The sequence below is a fragment of the Oreochromis niloticus genome, linkage group LG23 (genome assembly GCF_001858045.2).
Source record: "Oreochromis niloticus isolate F11D_XX linkage group LG23, O_niloticus_UMD_NMBU, whole genome shotgun sequence".
In the NCBI taxonomy this organism is placed as follows: Eukaryota; Metazoa; Chordata; class Actinopteri; order Cichliformes; family Cichlidae; genus Oreochromis; species Oreochromis niloticus.
In genome coordinates this window covers 27313842-27337314 of record NC_031986.2, presented here as the reverse complement: position 1 = coordinate 27337314, position 23473 = coordinate 27313842, and the positions used below count along the sequence as shown (strand labels likewise).

The window sequence follows — 23473 nt, the reverse complement described above, 5'->3', positions numbered from 1 at the left end:
ATTGAATGACAGCTTCATAGGGATACAAACTTTTTGGAGATTTTGGATCTCAACTCACTCACCTTATTGACAAAGTGACTGAGAAACCAATTACAGTTATCATCAGGCTCCTAACTTATTCACCATTTATTCTGTTTGACACGTTACGATAGGAAGAGAGCTTGAAGCCCGACATTCCATAGGTTTTGTTTGGATGTTGGCTTCTGTTTTTTGTATTCTCAGTCAAGATCCCCCCACACTCCTCCAGTAAGCTTGAGATCCAGTCTGTGGAGAGTGTAATCCATGATTGTGTTCATCCATCCATCCATCCTCTTCTGCTTATCCGGGACTGTATATCTATGTCTACAGAATGTGTGTGCTCGAAAAGGAGTAGGATGAAGTTTACACTTTTCCTGTTCCTACCCCCTTATTTCAAATTTTATTACTTACAAATCAATATTCACAATTCAACATTATATGATCCATACACGTTTAACTATATACAAGTCTCCACTTATATATAAAACACATAAACAGACACACATAAAACAATTTCAGCACTTAAACCAAAACAACAACAAACTACATTTTTATATAAACTAAGCATCCTGTTGTTAACACCCACTTAATCTCTGAGTTTATTTTATATCTATGTGACAAATGCCTTAATAAGCACTTTAAGCTTGGGTTACTCTGGCCTTCATCTATAAAAATGAGGACAAGGCTTCAATAGAGCACAATGAGACAACTCAGTCACTGTGAGGAAGATTTCCTATATTCATGCAATTTATTATTTTCAAACAATCATGTGAATTTTTGTATTGATAATATTATTTTCAAAGACTTTAAAATTGCACTTCTCATTAATGTACAATATGAAAAACAGTGGCCCCAAAACTGATCCTTGGGGAACCCCACACACAACGGGTTTCAATTTTGATTTTATGGCATTTATTTGGATGAATTGTTTACGGTTTTTAAGGTAACTGTTAACCCATGATAATGCCACCCCTCTCAGCCCATATGTACATAGTTTGACTGTATCAAATGCTTTTTTTAAATCTAAAAAAACTCCAACAGCATATTCTTTGTTTTCAATAGCAGTTGTTACTGTATGTATAAACTCCATTAAGGCATGTGGTGTGGTTCTTTTGGGTCTAAATCCATATTGCTGTTCATGTAGTACATTGTTTTTTGTGATAAAGTCATACAGTCTATTGTAAAATATTTTTTCCAGTATCTTAGAGAACTGCGGTAGTAAAGAGATGGGCCGATAGTTTGTGAGAAGATATTTATCTCCAGCTTGTATATTGAAACTACCTTTGCAATTTTCATCTTATCAAGGAATAACCCACTTTGTAATGACAGATTACAAATGTAGGTAAATGGTTTCACAATACATCCAATAATATCTTTAATTAAAACCAAATCAATGCCATCACAGTCAGTTGATTTCTTGGAGTTAAAGGATTTAACTACATCAATAATTTCTTCTTCATCTACTCCCCTCATAAACATTGAGTTTGCTACATTAATAGTTTTAGTTTTAGGAGGGTGTCCAGTTTTATAATTTATTTAGCCAAACCAGGACCAACAAAAAAAAAAAAGTCATTAAAGCCATTTGCAATTTGTTTTATGTCACTAGTTGTTGTATTTGGTATTTGAAAGTTATTTGGATATTCCAATCCTTTAGTTCCTTTATTTACAATATTATTTAGTACTGTCCACATGTTTTTCATATTATTTTTATTTTCATCTAAAAGTTTACTGTAGTAATTTATTTTGCTGCTTCTCATAATTATTATCAATTTATTCTTATACCTCTTATAAGTTTGTTCAGTTTCTATTGTTCTTTTCTTTAAAAATGCCTTTTACAACAGATTATTTTTCTTACATGCGTTCAGTATTCTCTTTGTTAGCCATCTTTTTTTTCAGAGTTTTCAGTTTTCGTTGTTTTATTCACCAGGGGACAGTGTTTATTGTGAAGAGTTAATATTATTGATAAGAAGTTTTCATATGCCATGTCAACTTCTTGAACATAGATGTTACTACAGTCTTGGTTGTTGAGCTCTTCCTTAAGGTGGCAAATGGCTTCTTGTGTTTTATGTCTAATTAATTTCTGATTATGTTCACATCTGTTAATCCTGGCGTAGCTCTGTACTGTTGCAAAAACTGGTAGATGGCCACTTATGTCATTTATTATTAATCCACTTAAAACATTCCTCTTAACAACATTAGTGAAAATATTATCGATAAGTGTAGCACTATGTGAGGTTATTCTTGTTGGACGGCAGATAAAAGGATAAAGACTAATACTGTACGTTGTATGGATAAAATCAGTGATGGCACTGTTCACAGTCGGATTCAACAAATCTATATTGAAATCACCACAAATAAATGTCCTTTTCTTGTTGTAACAGGATTGTACATCTTCAGCATTTCCTCTGTGAACATTTTTATACATGATCCAGGGGTCCTGTAGATACAGCTGATTTGCAGATTCTTTGACTTTTCAGCTTCCATTTCAATAGTGATGCACTTCATTATGTTATCCAGTGCTAGTGACAGTTCACTGATGATTCTACTTTTGTAATTATTATCAGTATACAAGGCAACACCCCTATATATACTCTGGTCAAAAGAATCCACGCTTTGTACTGATGTCCACAATTCTTTTTATTCTTCTCACAATCATGGAGCACCGTGAAAACTAGAAACAAGTAAAATAATAACAATAGTACATATGACATCCATCTCAGACACTTATTTATTTTCACAAACTGTACAAGTGCTTAACAAATTAACCAGGATAATGTTTTTACCGTGTATGCCTTGTAAAACCAGCAGTAGAAAAGTTGTAGATTCCGAAAAGTCCGCTGTGTTATGTTCTGTCTTGTCTCTCCCGCGCACAACTTCCGGTTCCCGCGACTCACAGAGGAAGTGACTACTTCACAATCATTTTAACAGAAACAATTTTTTTTATAAGAAAAATGTATCACTTGACTCATAGATTATCTCATTCTACTGCATGTGTACACAAACATGAGTACCAAATAAAGAAGAAAAAAATAGAAACAATATAACGATCTCAGACACGCTTCTGGCGTTGTCATGGCAACCCACACAAACATTTCAGCGTCAGCTACAACCCCCCCCCTTTTTGTGAATTTCTATTGATGTAAAGATTGTTAGTAAAGATTGATGTCATACCCATCAGTCTTTACTAAGTTTTGATCCCCATCTAACCAAGTCTCTGAAACTGCAATGACAGTGAATTTCTTAGAAAATTGTGCTAGACAGTCCAGTATTTTTGAATGATTTGAAGTGAGGCTTCTACTATTAAAATGTATGATTGATATTACATCTTCTGCCCTCAGCTGAATGTCTGCATCCAGCTTATGCAGAGAGCTAAACATTAATGGCTTCAGTAAACACTCAGGAGACCGTATCGCATTCTTCAGAGCTTTACTGATCCTTATTTTCCTTTTTGTAAAACTGTAATAACAGAAACAGAATACAGTGTATTCACTCTCCATACAAATACACAAAGATTACATTAAATATTGTTGACTTATCTAAACAGTCACTACACAATCTCAGTATCAACACTGCACCCGCGTAGCATTTCAAGAGATACAGCTAACACCACATGCTGGTATGTTTCATGCTAGCAGGCTAAACAAAGGGCTAACAGCTAGCTTATGCTAGTAATGTAACAAACTCGCTAAACACACAAGAAACTCATTACTTTGCTGAACGAGGTACTAATAAGTGAGAACAATCAATCGTTTTGCCACACTTACAGATTATGCCTTTTCAAGGGCGCCAGATGCAGGAAATTACAGAGACACAGAGAAATGGACCTTCCCTGTCGAGCGCTGGGAGAAAACCACTGCTTGCGCTCTAACATGGCGCTACCCTGTCAACCCACTAGATGGCAGGCTTTGCCCAGACAAGATCAGGAATAAACATATTTTCTGACATGTTGCTACAATTAATTACAGAACAGATGATTATGACCCGCCATATAACAAACTTATAAAAAACATACCTTAGAAATAACAGGAGGGACAGAATATTACATTATCCATTTTTATATTTTGATTAAACTGCTTATTTGTATAATAAAAAGATCATATGAACACGTTTGCATATATATACATTATAATTAGCCTCTTAACTTAATCATTTAAGGACCTGGGAATGTATTTCATAACTTTTTTGCTCACTATCATCTGTACATGGTTGACTGGTGTGTCTATTACATGTTTTGCAGTGATACTGTTTTGCAATGACACAAACAGGCCATAAGCAACAAATGAAAGTTCAAAAATTGTAATATTCACAAGAACTTACATACAGCATTTAGAATACCTTATTCTTTTATTATTGCAGGAGAAGAACATCCTTCTTAAAAATTAATAATATTCACATTTAACAGGTCACTCTTTAAGGACACACAGCTGAGTTGAGGTCCAGGTTGGTCCCTGTGAATAATGACGGAGCAGTGATGTGTGTTCTGAGCTGTGACATGGAGAAGAGTCATGGACAGTTAGAGATGGTCATTTCACCTCATGTTCCCCACACAGAGTGGTTTTAAAGGGAGGGACTCCCTCTTCTTTGTCCTCACACTGATTCATGGTCCTGAATTCACATCCACGTCAGCTCACACACACGTTCTACCTTCATCTGCAGAGGAAACAAATCATTCATGTGCACATCAACTGAAATCCTCCTTTCCATCATGTGTGCTGTCCAAATATCAGCTGCTCTTTTTCTGCTTCATCTCAGCATCAGCTGAATGCAGTCAGACAGCAGTGTGAGGCAGAGGAAGTGTCATGGTCCGGGTGAGTGTCAGTAGTTTTCTGCTGTGTGTCTAGTCTCCTCCTCTGGGTGGAGCTGTCCTCATTCTCTCTCAGGAGCCGCACCTGACACTGATTATGGCAGCAGCATTTAAGTCCAGCTATGACAACTATTCTTCACCAGAACGTCAGCTAACCAGCGTTAGTGAACCCTGTTATTGTTGTGCTTAGACTCACCTTGTTTTCTCCTGTCTCTAGTTGCCTCTACAGAGTTTCTTTTCACCAACCTACAGTTATCATCAACCGGATTGCTCGACTTACCTGCTGCCATCTCCACGACAGCTCTGGTACGGTCTCGATTTTCATGCTCACCTGCCTGCCTCCCTGTTGGACTCACAAATTACTCGACTCAGGTTTTGTCACCCTGACTCCCAGATCACTTTTCCCATTCCCCGGTGTCAAGAGATGTATTCTAAGACACTTCTTCAGCTGAGAATCAGAGAGGAGAAACCCATAGTTTTACTTGCAAGGGCAGTCACAGAGTGCTCACACGAGAGTGGGGGCCCTGTGATTCGCACTCTGCCACTGCCCTGGTCTTTATTTATATACAAAGGTAATACAATAGTGAATACCTCTGTTCACAGACAGAGGAATGTTGGTGCGTATGTATGTGCGTATGCAGGTGTATGTGTGTGTGTGTGATTCTGAACGAAGCGGCCCCTCTTCTTGTTAGGGAGCGAAGATAAGAGTGTTCAGCTCTCCTCTTCCCGGTAGGGAGTGAAACTGGTTTTTCAGCTCTTATTATCGCTGTGGGAAGAAACTTATAAAAGAGAACAGAACAAGTCTTGTAGTGAACAACAGTCTAAGTCATCAAAAAGTCAACATGCAGTATTCTATCATATGCAAACTTGTATCATTAAAAGTTTATACTGACTACTAAGTACAATTTTCTATTGACACCCGGCCAGTTCCCAGTCTTTGGGCCCCTAGCTGTACTCATAGTACAAACAGCCCACAGTAACTAGTCATTCGGTAGGATTCTGTCTTCCTCATAGATAACGCATGCTAGTTCATGTCTATTCTCCTACCTTAATGCTTGAAGTCCTGTCGCTCTTAAATCTATTTTCACCTGTTTAGCAGGAGTGGGGCAGGTGGAGCTTTGCCTTGTGCCGCAGCCATGATATCAGTGAAGGGATCCAGGGGTTTCTCTGTGAATTTTTTGCTGTGGAAAGAAGTTTTCTTCCTGCGTAGAGTGTACAGTGGACACTAATGTTTTTGTCACTTTTAACGGAATAAAACTTGAGGTAATGTAAGTACTTCCACGTTTTTAATCCTACATGGTCGTGCTCTCTCCTGCACTCCACATTGTCCATTGTTGATGTACACACGGCTGTTGTTGCCATGGACGCCGCACGCGCTTACGTCATGAGACACTCACAAACAAAATCACGGTTTAGTAACGCACTAACACAGCATGCTTACGAGAAAGTAACAGTAATCTAATTAGTTTTTTTGGCAATAGTAATCCCTTACATTGCTTGTTATTTGAAAAAAGTAATTGGATTACAGTAACACGTTACTGCCCATCTGTGATTATCACAAGCAATAGAGACTTTACCTTTACCAATGGAAGACACTTTACTGTAACGTAATCTGGAGATGAACAAAAGAAGAGATTAAATGCACAACACTGGAGAAAAAAGAAACACAAACCACCAAGTGAACAAACAAACAAAAAAGCACAGAGATGCAAAGAAACATTTAAACTTGTTTTTTGTTTATTTTCCTGCAAATTTCAGTGACTTGAAGTAAAGGCAAAAACAATGAATCAACACATTAGGAGTTCATCCCTTGCACTTAAGAGGTATGAAAGTGATATTTACCCCAAAATAAGTCCAAGGTTAACAGTGTGTGTATATTTAACACCAGGGTTAGCCATCAAATCAATTCTATATCACAGGAAGTAAATTAAGGGATGTCCACTCGGAATCTTTGAGTGGAAAGAAACACCAAAAACACGTGGATCCTGGAATAATCATAGTTTCCATCTTTAAAGGACTGAAGAGGAAAAAGTTTACAAGGAATCATTTAGAACAGTTTACAACATCAACTGATTGAATCCATGAATCTGAAAACGTGTTTCTGAGTGAAAGAGACAGACATGTACAGACTGAACTATCTGTTCAACAGAGTGTGTCTCTAACACAAGGACACTCTTTACACTCAGCTCAGCACAGAGTCACTGAGGAGGCAGATGACCAGACTCCAAATCCAGGATAAAGAGGTTCAGTGAATGTGGTGTTGAAGGTGTGGAGGTGGATCAGAGTGTCAGAGGAGACTCTGTAGAAGGACAGAGTGCCAGCAGGACAGTCCACATACACTGCTACTCTGTTAGAGACAGAAGAGGAGGAGGAGGAGCAGATGCACTTTTGTTTCTCATTGTGTTTGCTGGAGTAACACCCATCATAAGAACAGCTCAGGCTCCAGGACTGATTATTCCATCCAAATAAACAATCATAACTGCTCCCATTCTTTTTGATTCCTCCGTAACTGACTGCTATATCAACATTTCCTCTCCACTCAACTTCCCAGTAACAACGACCAGTCAGACCATTTCTACACAGCAGCTGAGTCCTGGCAAATCTGTCTGGATGATCAGGATATGACTGAACTTCCTTCACATGTGTCACCTTCCTGTTGTTATCAGACAGTTTGAGCCATTTGTTTACTGTATTTGTGTCGATTGTGAGTTGACAGGAATCTGATGGAGAGAACAAACACAATCCAGCTGCAGTTATTGATCCATCATCTGTTCATTGATTGACACTTTGATGACGACTCCTGACATCAGACATGTGAATGAGTGATGTGACAGTTTGAAGATGGTTGAATGTGTGCTGCTTTCTTTTCATGAATTAAAAACACACTTACACTTCCTCAGACCTGGTTTCAACCACTGTTCTCCAGCAGGCTCCACCCTGAAAGGAGGAGGGGGGTCAGACCAGCACAGTCTCTTTCAGCATGCACACATGGACATTACATCACTATCATACACATACTGTTAGACACTGATAAAGGAACATTTTGAAACATTTATTTTTTAGTTGATTATCTGGTGGTATGTGTTTCTCTGATTAGGATGTTTTTATGTCTTAAAATTTATCTCACAAGGTCATCAGTGACCAGCATGTCATCTTAGCAGGATGTGTGAGGGTGCAAATGGGCTGAAGAGAGAACCAGCTGTCAGTAGACTTGGCTTATAGTTTATAAGTAGCTTATAAGTATTGCATGATACCGAAAGTTGAATGTTGAAAAACATTCCAACATTCAAAGTACAGATAATGACAGCCATTATAATCTTTCCACAGGTTTCCCTATGCAAACCTTGGATTGACATCCACACAATTCCACACAATTTGCTTCTCAAACATCATTAACAACGAGCATTAATTATTTCTAATAACAATAACTGTACATTTATATAATTATATAAATGGCTCAATAGGCATAGTGGGCAATGCTAGCTAGCCATGTAGAATAGGAGTGTGAGCTGGAAGCTGCCTAGTAACATTCAAGAAAAGTAAAGACAGATGTAGGATGAAGAACAGAAAACTGAAATGCATCAGTTTAACCAAGAGAGGTGTCTCTTCTTAAGGTCAGTTGTGGTAACATGACTCAGATCTTGGTCGGCTAATGTCTCTCCATCATTCTCGGTGTGGCTACCATGCAGTTCTTCCAAAGACAAGCAAATTCATTGTCCTCTGAGGCTCATGTTGCCCTTGTATGCCACAGCCTTTGAATCAAGCCCACAGTGTAGGATTTGTGCCTAAAGGACCTGTCATTCTTCCCAGATGGACTTACACTAAAAAATACCAGCTATTCTGGTAAGATACAGATGACCCTGCATTTTCACTTTTTGAATTTTTTGCCATTTATTTTAAATCAAGCTAATGTGTAAGTTAAATAAGAAAGATCTGTAGTCACTCAACTGTCTGCTTCCCAGGTGTTGGTGGGTAATCTACACTTACATCACTTCCACTTTCCCATGCTGCCAAGTTGATTGCGAATTCATGGGTCTAGTCCAATCAGTTTTCTGCCAGCATTCTTCAGGCCAATCAGCCTTCACTCAACTTACTTTAAATCTCACTGCACATCTGTCATTGTTCGTTGCAGTCGCCTTCGTGCACCCCCCCCCATCACTCAGGCTCCATTCAAGCCTCCATCTTCATCTTCGCCACCAGTATCTAGACTCCAGGGGGTCCTGCCCTAATCCCTATCATCAAGGGGATTTTGTTCTGCTGTGCTGGCCCATCAGGGTCTAACTGCCAAATACCTCAAATTGAATTCTGTACATCAATAAATCATCTCCATCCATCCATTCACTGCCGCTTATCCTTTTCAGGGTCGCGGGGGGGCGCTGGAGCCTATCCCAGCTGTCATAGGGCGAGAGGCGGGGTACACCCTGGACAGGTCGCCAGTCTGTCGCAGGGCTAACACACATGGACAGACAACCATTCACACCTAGTGGCAATTTGGATTTTTCCAATTAACCTATCCCCACAAGCTGCATGTCTTTGGACGGTGGGAGGAAGCCGGATTACCCGGAGGGAACCCACGCAAACACGGGGAGAACATGCAAACTCCACACAGAAAGACCCCGGCCTGATGGTGGAATTGAACTCAGGACCTTCTTGCTGTGCGGCAACAGTGCTAACCACCGTGCCACCGTGCTGCATCTCTCCTTATTGAAATATTTAAAAGAAGTCACCTGTAAGAGTGCATATCTTACTTTAAATTATTTAGTTAATAATAAAGAATCACATTAATCAAAATTACAATTATTAAACAAAATAATTGCAATTGTGAATTTTGAGCAATAGAAGGAGCCCTACAGTCTTCCACAGCCATACAGATTTTCATTTTATTCTTCAACTGAAGCTTGTGACATTCAACTTTTAATTTTTTGATTTTACCAAGTTTAATAAGAATATCTGTTGTTGCATCTACAGGGTGGGCCATTTATATGGATACACCGTAATAAAATGGGAATGGTTGGTGATATTAAAGTCCTGTTTGTGGCAAATTAGTATATGTGAGGGGGCAAACTCCTCAAGATGGGTGGTGACCATGGTGGCCATTTAGAAGTCAGCCATCTTGGATACAACTTTTGTTTTTTTCAATAGGAAGAGGGCCATGTGACACATCAAACTTATTGGTAATGTCACAAGAAACACAATGGTGTGCTTGGTTTCAACTAGAGATGGCACGATACCACTTTTTTATGTCCGATACCGATACCGATATCATAAATTTGGATATCTGCCAATACCGATATGAATCCGATATAGTGTGTTTTTTAATCAATAAAACTGTTTTTTTAGTATCTTGCTGCATTTTGTAAAAGTTCATGCTCAAGTTTAAATAAACAATAACACTAAAGCTATTCTGTTATACCTGTATGTAAAAAATACACTGCACCCAAAATATTTCATAGTTCAGCAATACTGATCAATCTAATAAATTTAATCCTCCCTATTCTGGTATTTTAAAGAGTACTTAGCAGAAATATTAAGCAACCTAACTAATAGGGTTGCAAACTCCCAGCAAAAAAAAAAAAGGGAACCACCCCCCACCCTCCACCTGATGATGCTTAATCGATGTAATCAACTTTAATTTGATGCAGGGTGAAAAAAAAATGCACAGAAATAAATTATTTTTCAAGAATAATTAAATAGATTCAACATCTTTCTTCAACAGAATTGCAGAATTCACAGATGGTATCTTCTCAAAGAAAAAAGTACTATAGCTTACTAGGGTATATTAGACTTAACAGTTACTATATACAGTAATGGACTTCTATACATTTTACATCAGATTAAAACTTTGGGTGTAAGATTCAGATAATTATTTATTAAAAGCTAGACATTTTAAATGAGAATAAGAAAGAAAAGTATGTCTTTGTGCCCCCTTTTCCCTGTTAATGCCCTATCGGCCCCCCTGGCTACACTTTGCTAGATCCGCCCCTGCACAGTTACCAGTTGTCAGCTGCGTAGAAAAGGATCCTGGTCTAGAAAGTAATATTAAATAAATTCTAACAACAGCTTATCAAGCTTAAACGTGCTGCTGTTGTTCCGCCGCTGGTTTCCTCTTTCTGGTGCAAAGTGGACCAAAAACAAAGAAGAGAGACAGACTCGCGACAGAAAAGCCGATCAGCTGATCATTAAGCAGTTTCACGATTGAAGTAGCCACAGGAAGGTGAGGGAGAGAGAGAGGCAGTCGCTCCATATATCGGTTGTTAAGCTTAACATGGGAATGCTTTACAAACATTCAGAGATGAACTTACACACTTGCTTTACTTCTCTCTGGGATAACTTCCTCAGAGATGAAATGCTGGTTTGGTAGCAAGGCTACAAACACACACAGCGCTCTATCACGTGACGCATACTGCTCCAACGTGCTACGGTTATGAGCCGAGTTACGCTGTGTCGCAAGTTTTGTGAGGTGTTTTTTTGATATTTAATGGATCGGATTACATTTGTTATTTCTCACCGATATCCGATCCAGTAATTTAGGTCAGTATCGGACTGATACCGATACGTAATATCGGATCGGTCCATCTCTAGTTTCAACGTAACTTTATTCTTTCATGAGTTATTTACAAGTTTCTGACCACTTATAAAATGTGTTCAATGTGCTGCCCATTGTGTTGGATTGTCAATGCAACCCTCTTCTCCCACTCTTCACACACTGATAGCAACACCGCAGGAGAAATGCCAGCACAGGCATCCAGTATCCGTAGTTTCAGGTGCTGCACATCTCGTATCTTCACACCATAGACAATTGCCTTCAGATGACCCCAAAGATAAAAGTCTTTTTCCATATAAATGGCCGACCCTGTACAACTGCTAGCACCAAAGTTTTTTTCAGCTATGTTGTTTTCCCTTTTTCTTCAATCATTTAGTAGAAGCAAATATTTCAGAGGGAATTATTAGCAGCAGCAGCATAGCACTGCAAAGGCTTTTTTACTAGGTGGCATTCAAAACTGAACGTTAATATTTTAATATATCTTTTAAAACAAGTTGCTCTTGAAAATAAGACCTTGTGTCTCAATGAAATTTAACTGTATAAGTAAAGATGAAATTATATATATATATACATATTATATATGTATATATATATGTATATATATATATATATATATATATATATATATACATATATATATGTAGAGTGGAACCCCGACTTACGAAATTAATTCGTTCCCGAGGGTCTTTCGTAAGTCAAAAATTTTCGTAAGTCGAAGCACCCATCGCGCCTTTTGAGTGAACGATAGGCTATAGGCTAATTGCTAACGGCAACAATAATACGTCGTTCAAGTGGAACAGTGAAGCGCAAGTACGAAAGCCAAGGGGTTGCCACATGATTCGGAAGGCATTGTGGGCATTGTAGGCATTCTGGGCTCAGCAAATCAGTGCCAGCGGATTTCATAACATGGGCATTTTGCCGTAACACGGGCAGAAATATTGCCGTTCAGTGCCTTCGTAACTTGAATTTTTCGTTTAACGGGGTATTCGTAAGTCGGGGTTCCACTGTATATATAATCCTTTTTTTTCTCCACATTTTTGGATGGGCTAACAGGGGTGATGAAACAAATACACAGGACAAAGTGATGGACAGAGAAAAGATGTCCATGTTCACTATCAGACTGTCTATGCCTGCAGGAGGTCTAACCATACCTGAGAGATTCCAGTGTTAGCTGTTTCAGCAGCTTTACTTGTTTATCTCCGGGATTATTGTAGCTCAGGTCTAACTCTCTCAGATGTGAAGTTTTGGAGTATAGATCAGAGACCAGAAAAGAAACACCTTCTGTAATCAGACAACCTGACAACCTACAGACATAAACCATGAGATATACTCTTACAAAAGTAGTGAAAAAAGTAAAATAAATAAATAAATATATATATATATATATATATATATATATATATATATTACAAAAAATGACTGGTAGTTAGCAGTAATAAGGTCATTTTGATCTAAACGTTAAAGTCTGCATGTCATAAAATTAGTTACGTGATAATTAGACAGACCTACATAAAATAGAGCTGAGGTTGTAGGGATCATAAATAGGTCTGCATTCATGTGAACCAAATAAATGTAGTGGAAAACTAGAATGTTAATCAGATGTTTAATGTTGTTATCAACATCAACAATCAAAATAAACTTCTAGATGACAAATTGTTAACGTCAACCAACTATACTGTGCATAGTTATCAATTCATTTGTAGAATCCTGACCTTAGTGTTTTCAGTTTACAGTGTGGACTTTTTAGTCCAGCTAACAACATTTTCACTCCCGAGTCCATCATGTCATTGTTACTCATGTCCAACTCCCTCAGTCTATTGGACTGGGAGCTAAGAACTGAGTTCAAAGCTCCACAGCTTCGCTCTGTAAGATTACAGCCAGTCAGTCTGGAGAGACAATAACAATCAAGAAAATAAAGAAACAAACTTTAGAACACACATTATCTAAAAAAAAAATATCTGTGCACATCCTAAATAATTAAACTGAATATTATCGCAAATAAATATAAAAGAAACATGGAGTTGGCTAGTCTCAACTATTTCTTGATTTTTCACCTTATCAATGTCTATAAAGCAACATGTGAAAATCAGCATGATCTGACCTGAGTGTTTCCACTTTAAAGTGTAGACTTTCCATTCCATCAACCAGCAGCTTCACGCCTGAATCCTGCAGATCATTGTTACTCAGGTCTAGAGCTATCAGCTCAGAGTCCTCTGATTTGAGACTGGACAGAGCTTCACAGCTCCTCTCTGACAGATTACAGCTACTGAGCCTGAAAAGGCAAAAACAAGCAATGTCGGAAATAACAAGAAAAGTGGTTACCTTTTCTTTTCTCTTCAAAAAAGATTGCATGTTTTAATTTATAACAACATAATGTGTAATTACAGGGCCCGGTTGGAGGCTTTGATCACTGGCAGCAGTCTCCAAAGAGCCTCCTCTGAAGCACAGAATTTCTTCAGGTCAAACTCATCCATGTATTTTTCTGATGACAATAAGATGAAGGCCAGAGCTGACCATTGAGCAGGAGACAGTTTATCTGTGGAGAGACGGCCTGAACTCAGGGACTGTTGGATCTCTTTCACTAGAGAATGATCATTCAGTTCATTCAGACAGTGAAAGAGATTGATACTTTTCTCTGCAGAAAGATTCTCACTGAGTTTCTTCTTGATGTGCTGGACTGTTTTCTTACTGGTTTGTGAGCCAATGCCTGCCAGTCTTAGCAGGCCTCGTAAAAGAGTTTGATTGGTCTTTAGTGAAAGACCTAGGAGGAAGCGAAGAAACAAGTCTAGGTGTCCATTTGGACTCTGTAAGGCACTATCCACAGCACTCTCATAGAAGTCCTCTGTATATTCTTTGGTTTCAAACTTCTGGGAGGTGGTTTGTTTTTCTTCCAGCAGATTGAAGCCAGAGTTGATGAAGGTCAGATGGACATGAAGCGCAGCCAGAAACTCCTGAACACTCAGATGGACAAAGCAGAACACCTTGTCCTGGTACAGTCCTCTCTCCTCTTTGAAGATCTGTGTGAACACTCCTGAGTACACTGAGGCTGCTTTGATATCGATGCCACACTCTGTCAGGTCTGATTCATAGAAGATCAGGTTTCCTTTCTGCAGCTGATCAAAAGCCAGTTTTCCCAGAGACTCAATCATATTCCTGCTCTCTGGATTCCAGTGTGGATCTGTTCCAGATCCTCCATCATATTTGACATTCTTCACTTTGGTTTGAACGATCAGGAAGTAAATGTACATCTCAGTCAAGGTCTTGGGCAGGTCTCTCATCTTTTTGCTTTTAAGCACATTATCCAGAACTGTAGCAGTGATCCAGCAGAAGACTGGGATGTGACACATAATGTGGAGGCTTCGTGATGTCTTGATGTGAGAGATGATCCTGCTGGCCTGCTCCTCGTCTCTGAATCGCTTCCTGAAGTACTCTTCCTTCTGTGGGTCAGTGAACCCACTGACTTCTGTCACCATGTCCACACAGTTAGGAGGAATCTGATTGGCTGCTGCAGGTCGTGTGGTTATCCAAATCAAAGCAGAGGGAAGTAGGTTCCCCCTGATGAGATTTGTAAGCAGCACATCCACTGAGGTGGACTCTCTAGGGTCGGTCAGGATTTTAGTGTTCTTGAAGTCCAGAGGAAGTCGACACTCATCCAGACCATCAAAGATGAACACAACCCTTAAGTCTTCAAACCTGCAGTTTCCTGCTTCTTTGGTCTCAGTAAAGAAATGATGAATAAGTTCCATCAAAGTGAACCTTTTTTCTTTCAGTATATTCAGCTCTCTGAAAGGGAATGGAAATATGAACTGGATGTCCTGGTTGGCTTTGTCTTCAGCCCAGTCCAGAATGAACTTCTGTGTTAGGACTGTTTTTCCAATGCCAGCCACTCCTTTTGTCAGAACTATGCGAATTGGTTCATTTGTTCTCTGTGAGGCTTTAAAGATGTCTTCTTGTCTGATTATTGTTTCCTGTCTGTTTGATTTCCTGGATGCTGTTTCAATCTTTCTGACCTCATGTTCATCACCGACCCCAGTAGTCCCTCCCTCTGTGATGTAGAGCTCTGTGTAGATCTGATTTAGAAACGTTAGGGTTTTCTCTTTAGCAATCCCCTCAAACACACACTGGAACTTTTTCTTCAGCTTAGATTTAAATTTCTGTTGACAAAGTGGATCCAACAATTCTGAAAACACAATAAATATTTTCAAATGAAAAGTTCAGTTGCCTAAAGAATCATTGATTGTTTATATTTTGTTCAGTCTCTTGAGCTATTACTTAGTGTCCTTACTACTCTGCAGATGGTCCGCGAGCTCGGCCTGCTTCAGTCTCCTTAGGAAGTGGAGCGTGATTGTCACAAATGTCTCTCTGCTTCTTCTCTGCTCTTCATCTTCATTCTCCATCTGACCCTCTAAAGATTCTAGGTTATCTGGCTTCAGAACCTTCTTGATCTTTTTTAGCTCATCCTTCACAAAAGTGATAATGTTTTCCTCCAGCACCTGGAACAGAATACTGTATGAATGACCAAATCACGCTAAAATCATGGAGCCACGCATCAGATCTATGCTGGACACACTGATAGTTCTATAAAGTAGAACAGTGGAAAAAAATAATGTAAAAGTAGTTGTACATGTACCAACCATAAATATGGAGTCCAGGTGTGTTTGATGCTGTTGGACAGACTGACCAATGGGACCCTCTGAGCTCTCCTGGTCCACTCTGTGGAGTAATCACGAAGAATTAGTTGAAGCACTGATAAGGTCCTAGTAACTGATATTTTGATAAATATTTGATGAATATTAATATATTCTTTAAATGATTGGTTATATTTTCTTATTTATACTAGTCCTGCGGATTCCATTGAGATCCTAGTCAAGCTCAGGTTCATGTTTTGCTGTGTGCTGTAGCAGTGTTTGCTAATTTACATTTCTCAGTGGTCTTATTTAGTGATCAAGCTTTCTATTGAAAAACTGAGCATACAATCTGCACTCCACCCAGAAGTCACTAACATATTTACTGTACTTGCAAACCAAATATCAGAAAACATTTCAATACATGTATCTATGATTTTTAACCCCAAGGAATTAACAATTTTAGTGTGACCACATCAAAAGAGTTTCTGCTTTTACAGTCTCTCTCCATGTTTAAACAGGTGGACTGTGAGCAGCATATTAGCCAGTCAGCAGCAGCTTCAGTGTCCTGGGGTTCTTGATGATTAGGAGTAGTTCACTCATGTTTTGGTTCCGCTCAGGGTCCTGACTTAAGTGTATCCTGTAGTTACATGTGTGACGAGTAAGAAGATGTTTCAGACAGACACACACACACAGCACTTAAAATAAATGCTGCTACAATTAAAGGATATACTAGTTGAAGCCTACAACTTTTTCACAGAAGTTCTGTTTCTGACAACAGTTCAGTGAACAGAAGAACCCATCTCCAAGAGGCAGAAAGACAAGGATAAAACATTCTTTTCACTATTTTAACTGATTAGTTTTTGAGTTTTACTTTGAATGTTTTACAGTGAAGAAATGTGGGGAAAGGAGCTGAAAAGGGACTGATTTCTCTTCAGTGGCGCCATTTCCTGTAAAAAACTAGATCTGGAAATAAACTAGAATTAGCCCCTGTTAAGTAAAGAATACAATTTAACTGATATAAATGGGCACAACTGTCACTTCAATTTTACTTTTTTAAAAAACAAAAACAAAGCACCACTTAAATGGGATTTATATTTGACACTGGCTCTCAAAAATGGCTCAACTCTCTGCAGCAGAGGATTGTTGTACTTTAAAATTTATGGGGTGACCTCTAGACCAGTGACACACAACTGGGTTCAGGTTTATCAGATATCCCATAGATGATATTAGACAGAGAAGCATTTCTTTTTTTTATTTTTAGCCACAGAAGCTGATGAAAACTTCAGCTAACCTCATCATCCCAAACAGAAACAGGTGTGCTGGCTGAACATTAGCAGAAGGAAACTCCAAACTCGTTTTGGCAGTGTTAAAACAGAGCACCCACCCAGAGATAAACACATTAATTTCCACTATGCTAGACTATTGATGGTCCTACTGTGAGAAGCAGGAGTTTAAATGTAGATGTCGTAAATCAATTATTTACGACATCTACATTTAAACATTTATTCGGTTTAGAGGAATGAATCAAATTCAAGCATTTTATTTAACCACACAACAAACTGGCAGCTATCAAAAAGTTAAAGTTACAAACAACTCACCTCTCTGCAGTAGATGATTGTTGTCCTTTAAAATTCATGGGGTGGCCTCTGGACCAGTCACTCTTTAAGGACACATGGCTGGGTTCAGGTTTATTAGATATTCCACTGATCCTGTTTGAGAATATTTTTTTTTTCATTTCCAGCCACAGAAGCTGATGAAAACTTCAAATAACTTCATAATCCCAAACAGAAACAGGTATACTGGCTGCACATTAGCAGAAGGAAACTCCAAACTCGTTTTGGCAGTATTAAAACAGAGCACCCACCCAGAGATAAACACATTAATTTCCACTATGCTAGACTATTGATGGTCCTACTATGAGAAGCAGGAGTTTAAATGTAGATGTCGTAAATCAATTATTTACGACATCTACATTTAAACATTTATTCGGTTTAGAGGAATGAATCAAATTCAAGCATTTTATTTAACCACACAACAAACTGGCAGCTATCAAAAAGTTAAAGTTACAAACAACTCACCTCTCTGCAGTAGATGATTGTTGTCCTTTAAAATTCATGGGGTGGCCTCTGGACCAGTCACTCTTTAAGGACACATGGCTGGGTTCAGGTTTATTAGATATTCCACTGATCCTGTTTGAGAATTTTTTTTTTTTCATTTCCAGCCACAGAAGCTGATGAAAACTTCAAATAACTTCATAATCCCAAACAGAAACAGGTGTACTGGCTGCACATTAGCAGAAGGAAACTCCAAACTAATGTTAGCAGTGTGTAAAAACAGAAAACCACCTATTGATAAACACAATCATTTACACTATACTAATCTTTTGATGGTCCCACTATGAGAAGCGAGAGATTATGTTGTACACAGTAAATACAACAAATTAATTACTTTCTCAGTAACTTCCTTTGAAATTTAGTTTAGAGGGAGTGCATTTTATTTAACCAGACACCAAACTGGTAGCTAACAAAAAGTTAAAGTTACAAACAGCTCACCTCTCTGCAGTAGTCAGTTGTTGTCCTTTAAAATTCATGGGGTGACCTCTGTACACTCACAAACCTGTCAAATCTGCATTTGAAACGTTGGCTACCATAGCAGTATAGTATTGCAACATGGCATTTGGCTCTTCTAACTAAAATATGAAAATAGGAACATAAATAGTACCACCATTCCCAGACCTGGCCCACATCTGGTTGACATACAAAATGCCATGACACCAGTTAATCAGAAGTGCCAGCTTGATGCCAGATCAGGGGAAGACCTGTTTTCTGTGAGCCTGGACCACATAAACCAAACCATAATCGGGACAGATATGGCATGCCATGACATAAATAATGCAATCATTCCCAGACCTGACCCACATTTGGTTGACATACACCCTGCCATGACACCAGTCAGTCAGAAGTGCCAGCTTGATGCCGGATCCGGGCCAGACCTATTTTCTTTGAGTCTTGGCCACATCAACCAAACCACAATCGGGCCAGATGTGGCATGCCATCACATAAACAGAGCCATCTACGCCAGACTTGCCAGACGTCTGCCAGCAGTGCCGGCTTGACACCAGACCTGTCTGCTATGTGGGAATGAGCAGCAGGATTTTATATGTAAATGCACAAGCTTTATAGAATACAGGAATTTCTTTCTCAGTTCCTTTCTTTAAGATGCAGTTTAGAGAGCATAAACAACATCAAGTGCTTTGTTTAATCAGACAGCAAACTGACAGCTATGAAAGAGTTCATGTTACTAACAGCTCACTTCAGAGAGTTATTGTCCTATAAAACCTACCTACTTTGGGTGTGAGTCCCTTACAGTTCTTAAAACAAGTTAATCTTTAACCTCCTAAGACCCGAACTCTTCCACGACATGCATTTTTAATTTCTCTTGGATATTTGGACATATTGGGGCCCAATGAATGTAAAAACAAAGAATTTCCAGATTTTTTTTTAACCTTATTTTTGTTTTTAAGAAAAATGAGAGCCACAAATGAGGATATTCGTTTAAAAATTTGATAGAACAGTAGCAGTATAATGTCCTCGTAAGTGGATATCAGGCCCATGTGGAGCAAAATTGAGTATTTTGGTCGAAATAAAGCAAAATGTGATGTCCACATATGTGGACGGCAGGTCCTAGGAGGTTAAAAAAAAAAGAAAGAAAAAAAAAGCCTTACAACATAAAAACGGGTGACTTTTTAAAAAAAATCAAGATTAACTTAATTCTTAGGAGATGACCGCCTTTGTTCAAAACTAGTAATGATATCTTTATTTTCCTTGCTTTTAGGAGATCTAGGTCCAGGGTGGCTTCTGTGAACAATGATGGTAAAGTGTAAAGTGATGTGAGTGCTGAGCTGTGACATGGAGAAAAGTCATGGACAGTTAGAGATGGTCATCTCACCTCTGAGCTTTGGTCTGGCTCTCATGTTCCCCACACAGAGGGGCTTTAGGAGGGACTCCCTCCTCTCTGTCCTCACACTGATCCATGCTGCTGAATTCACATCCACATCAGCTCACACACACTTTCTACCTTCATCTGCAGAGGAAACATAAAAAACCTATATGTTCGACACTACAGCTTGTCTGATTCTGCTCGGTAAAGCTGCAGGTTAAAAAATGCTTTTCTTAACCAGATTTGACTGGTGAGTCTATACAGTGCATGAGGTTTTATCACAATTGAAATTATAGTTAAGTAAGATAATGTTCCACAATAAGCAACCAGAAGAATTTTAAAATGGCTACCAAGTTGCAAGACAGCTCACAGGTCATATCTGGCCCTTTGGTTGTCCCTGACCAGCCCACATTTTGTCAGTAGGAAATTAGAATTTAAAAACAGATGAAGTACACATGCAGTGTCCCATTTTGGCCAAACACTCTTTGATAAACTCCACATCAGAAAATGGATTATTGTTTTTGTGTGTGATTTTGTGGAAAATTAGAATTCATCTTTTCTGCTTTTTCTTTAAAGGTATTTATTGACAGGTGAACAGGTGAATGCACTTTCTGTAAATGTACTGGACCCAGCATTTATGAGAAATGATAATTTGCTAGCCCCCCAAAATGTCAGCTCACATTAGGAAAGAGTGATATAGAATGTAGGATTTTTGTAAGAAGATGTGGACTTTAAGTATTTTTTTTTACTGAACTCAGAGGGAGAGCCATGTGCTTAGTTTGTGGAGAGTGGATTACAGAGAAACATGCAGAGAAATATGAGAACTTGACTGATGTAGAGTGGAAACATATCTGAATATCTGCAAAAACAACAAGGGCTTTTTAAAAAAAACAGACTTTCCATCTGGGGATGGAGCAGTAAAAACCAGCTTTGTGATTTCCCATGAAAGCTTGAAAGTTTAATGGGCACTTCATCAAAGACTGTTTGGTAGTGGTACTAATATACCTTGATAAAAATCAAGCACTTGAGAATGTGTCACTCTTATGGCAAACCATAAGTACACGGACACTGAGGGAAATCTGCAGCTTCGGTTGAAAACCCAATGGTTATGACTTTTTCTCCTTGGCTCTTGATGAGAGGTGTGATATCTGTGATCAGTGACTTCACAGCAACAGGTGTTGTGTAATGAGAAAAAAGTTAACCGCATTGTTGTTGTTGCAACTAAAATAGTTCATTTCACTGGGGCAAGGGCACTAAATCACAGCACGTTTGATTTACTAATGGTGGTATCTCTCTCATTAAGAATCAATGCTATGGTTTTATTTGTCTCTCAATAAGAGAATGTTTCACATATAAAGAGGAATGCTCGGGTCATCTAAAGATAGATCTCTTTGGATCTACCTTTAGACATAGACAACATTCTCAGTGGGGAAGTTTATCAAATACAGATAAAGATCCTTTATCAATGACAATCACATGTCACCTTTGCACCTCAGATATTGAACCTGACTTTATTGCACTTGCCCAAAACCAACTAAATTTCTCTCACTGAGAAAGACTAAAGAACCAAAAAAAAAAAAACTGTGGATGAAGTTATTCAAGTACAAGCAAAATAGCAAGAACACTTTGTATGAAATTAAACGTCTTTGAAATTTTGTGTAACTTTGGCTCACCATTGTGTCTATGAGTTTTTATTTATATTGGCATTTTTACTATGCCTGTTTCACTATTTACTTGCCTAATTATAACTTCGACTCTTAGAAATATTTGTTTAAAAACAGATCAAATTCATATTGAGCAGTTTAATTGACCTTTTTGGTGCAAAATCCCACAACAGACCCAATTTTTCATGTGACGCCTTAGGAAAATTGATTTTCCAACCCTATCCTACATGGACTTTGATTTTAGTTAATACACTTCTAGCTTTCAGTGGCTTGTTGAATGAAATAACACATTAGTAAAAACTTTCCACTGCTATAGTTTCTAAAATGGAGAATGTTTAACAATCATGAACTCCAATCCTTCATAAAAATATCTGAGCATAAAAGTAAGCCTTGAGTCCAGCATCTAAACAAGGGTGTTATAATACGACATACCAAGATTCATTATGAGCTTGATTTCTCTTTAGATTATGAGCCTGTTCAGTGGCCACATGAAAAGTGAGACTTACTAAACATTACATTGCAGTTGAAGTTGGTACAAACGTGGTAATAACCTGTAGCCGTCTGATGAAGACACCCGCATGGACTGATGTGTTGTTAGGAAAAGAAAATCTCTACATGTAGAGTCTGTTTGAAAGGCTCTAATCTGGATCGTTTGACATAAAATAGAAGTTCAATAGAATCAAAGTTCTACTCACTTAGCTTGTTCCCATTAGCGTCTTCACTCTGCAAGTCTCTTCTTTCTGAGCCACATCTGTTAGAAAAATAGAAAATCCTCTGCTTCTTCTCTCTCACCAGTGTTCGTGTCCAAAGGTTACCATCACAATAAACACTTCAGATCATAAATTTCTTAAGATAAAGCTCACAGGTCAAAGATTGGTTACACCTTAATCAATATCAATAATTAACTTGCAGCAGCTTCCTTCTCGTAGTATGACATCCCGACCAGATAAATCCCTGTATCTCAGACAACACCAATGCCTAGCATGTTCGCGATATGGACATTTACACTGCAAGTGTTTAGCAGTCTGTACAGCATGGGACAGTAGCTGCTCTTGTTGAAAGATTTTTATTATGTTTATGTTTAGAAGTACATTTCATTTAAGGTTTTCTAGATGTGTTTGCTCTTTTTTACTAGAGAAGTTACGTTGTGCAAGCTTTGTGTGCTTTCCAGAGCTCTCTGACTTTCACACCCACATCCTGGGAGCATGGGAGAGGTCACACCTTGTCTTATTGTTTATTGCCATTTATGCTTAGAAACGTTTACTCATATATGCTTAGAAGTATATAATCATTTGTAGATTGAAAGAATGTCTTATCCTAGGAGGTCTGTAACAACTCTGTGTAGCATGAAGAGGGGAGTGCGTTCACTCCTCCTCAGAGTGTTCTGGCATAGATCACACGTCTCCTAGGAGAGGCCGTATCTTCTCTTGCTGATATATGGTATAGCAAACACACGTATATCTGTTTGAGTCTAAGAGCCTTTTGTTTAGATGGACCGCTAGACTCCTGGCACCAGCTTTGGGGAGTCTTCACGGGATCATATCTCACTACACACACACACACACACAAGGTATACGTCATATGTTAATGAAACTATGCATATTCATGTAACCACAATAAAAGAGCAGTGTTACGGGAGAATGGACGAGAGCAACTGAGGTCAAGCGAAGGAACGGCGCCTGTCCAGTTCTCTCCCGTGCACGTTAATTTGTAAAACCTGTCTGAGTGTCATTATTCCAATCTGAGTTGCATTACAGGAAAACTCCTCACAGCTCTAATAATACAAAGGGGATCATATGAACTTAGCAGCAGCTCTTCAGCTGAGAGAAGCAGTGAAACCATCAGTTAGCATCACTGGTCAGCATAAACAACTGAA

General features: G+C 38.6%; 1 protein-coding gene across 4 annotated transcripts; it reads right to left on the bottom strand.

Moving 5' to 3' along the window:
- Positions 1-6536: 6536 nt before the first annotated feature.
- On the bottom strand, positions 6537-22393 carry LOC100705372 (protein NLRC3-like). 4 transcript variants are annotated; one of them, XM_019366167.2, is made up of 11 exons: positions 19943-22393; positions 18073-18183; positions 17593-17703; positions 16001-16079; positions 15652-15859; positions 13752-15546; positions 13468-13638; positions 13079-13252; positions 12518-12670; positions 7713-7759; positions 6537-7542 (listed from the first exon to the last, which is right to left on the bottom strand). In XM_019366167.2, the coding sequence occupies exons 1-11, from the start codon at positions 20026-20028 to the stop codon at positions 7010-7012; spliced, it is 3468 nt and encodes a 1155-aa protein (XP_019221712.1). In that variant the 5' UTR covers positions 20029-22393; the 3' UTR covers positions 6537-7009. The 4 variants fall into 4 exon arrangements, with proteins under 4 accessions (XP_019221712.1, XP_019221713.1, XP_019221714.1 ...); XM_019366168.1 differs by lacking the exon at positions 19943-22393 and adding an exon at positions 18547-19545; XM_019366169.2 differs by lacking the exon at positions 17593-17703.
- Between the last annotated feature and the right edge of the window lie 1080 nt (positions 22394-23473).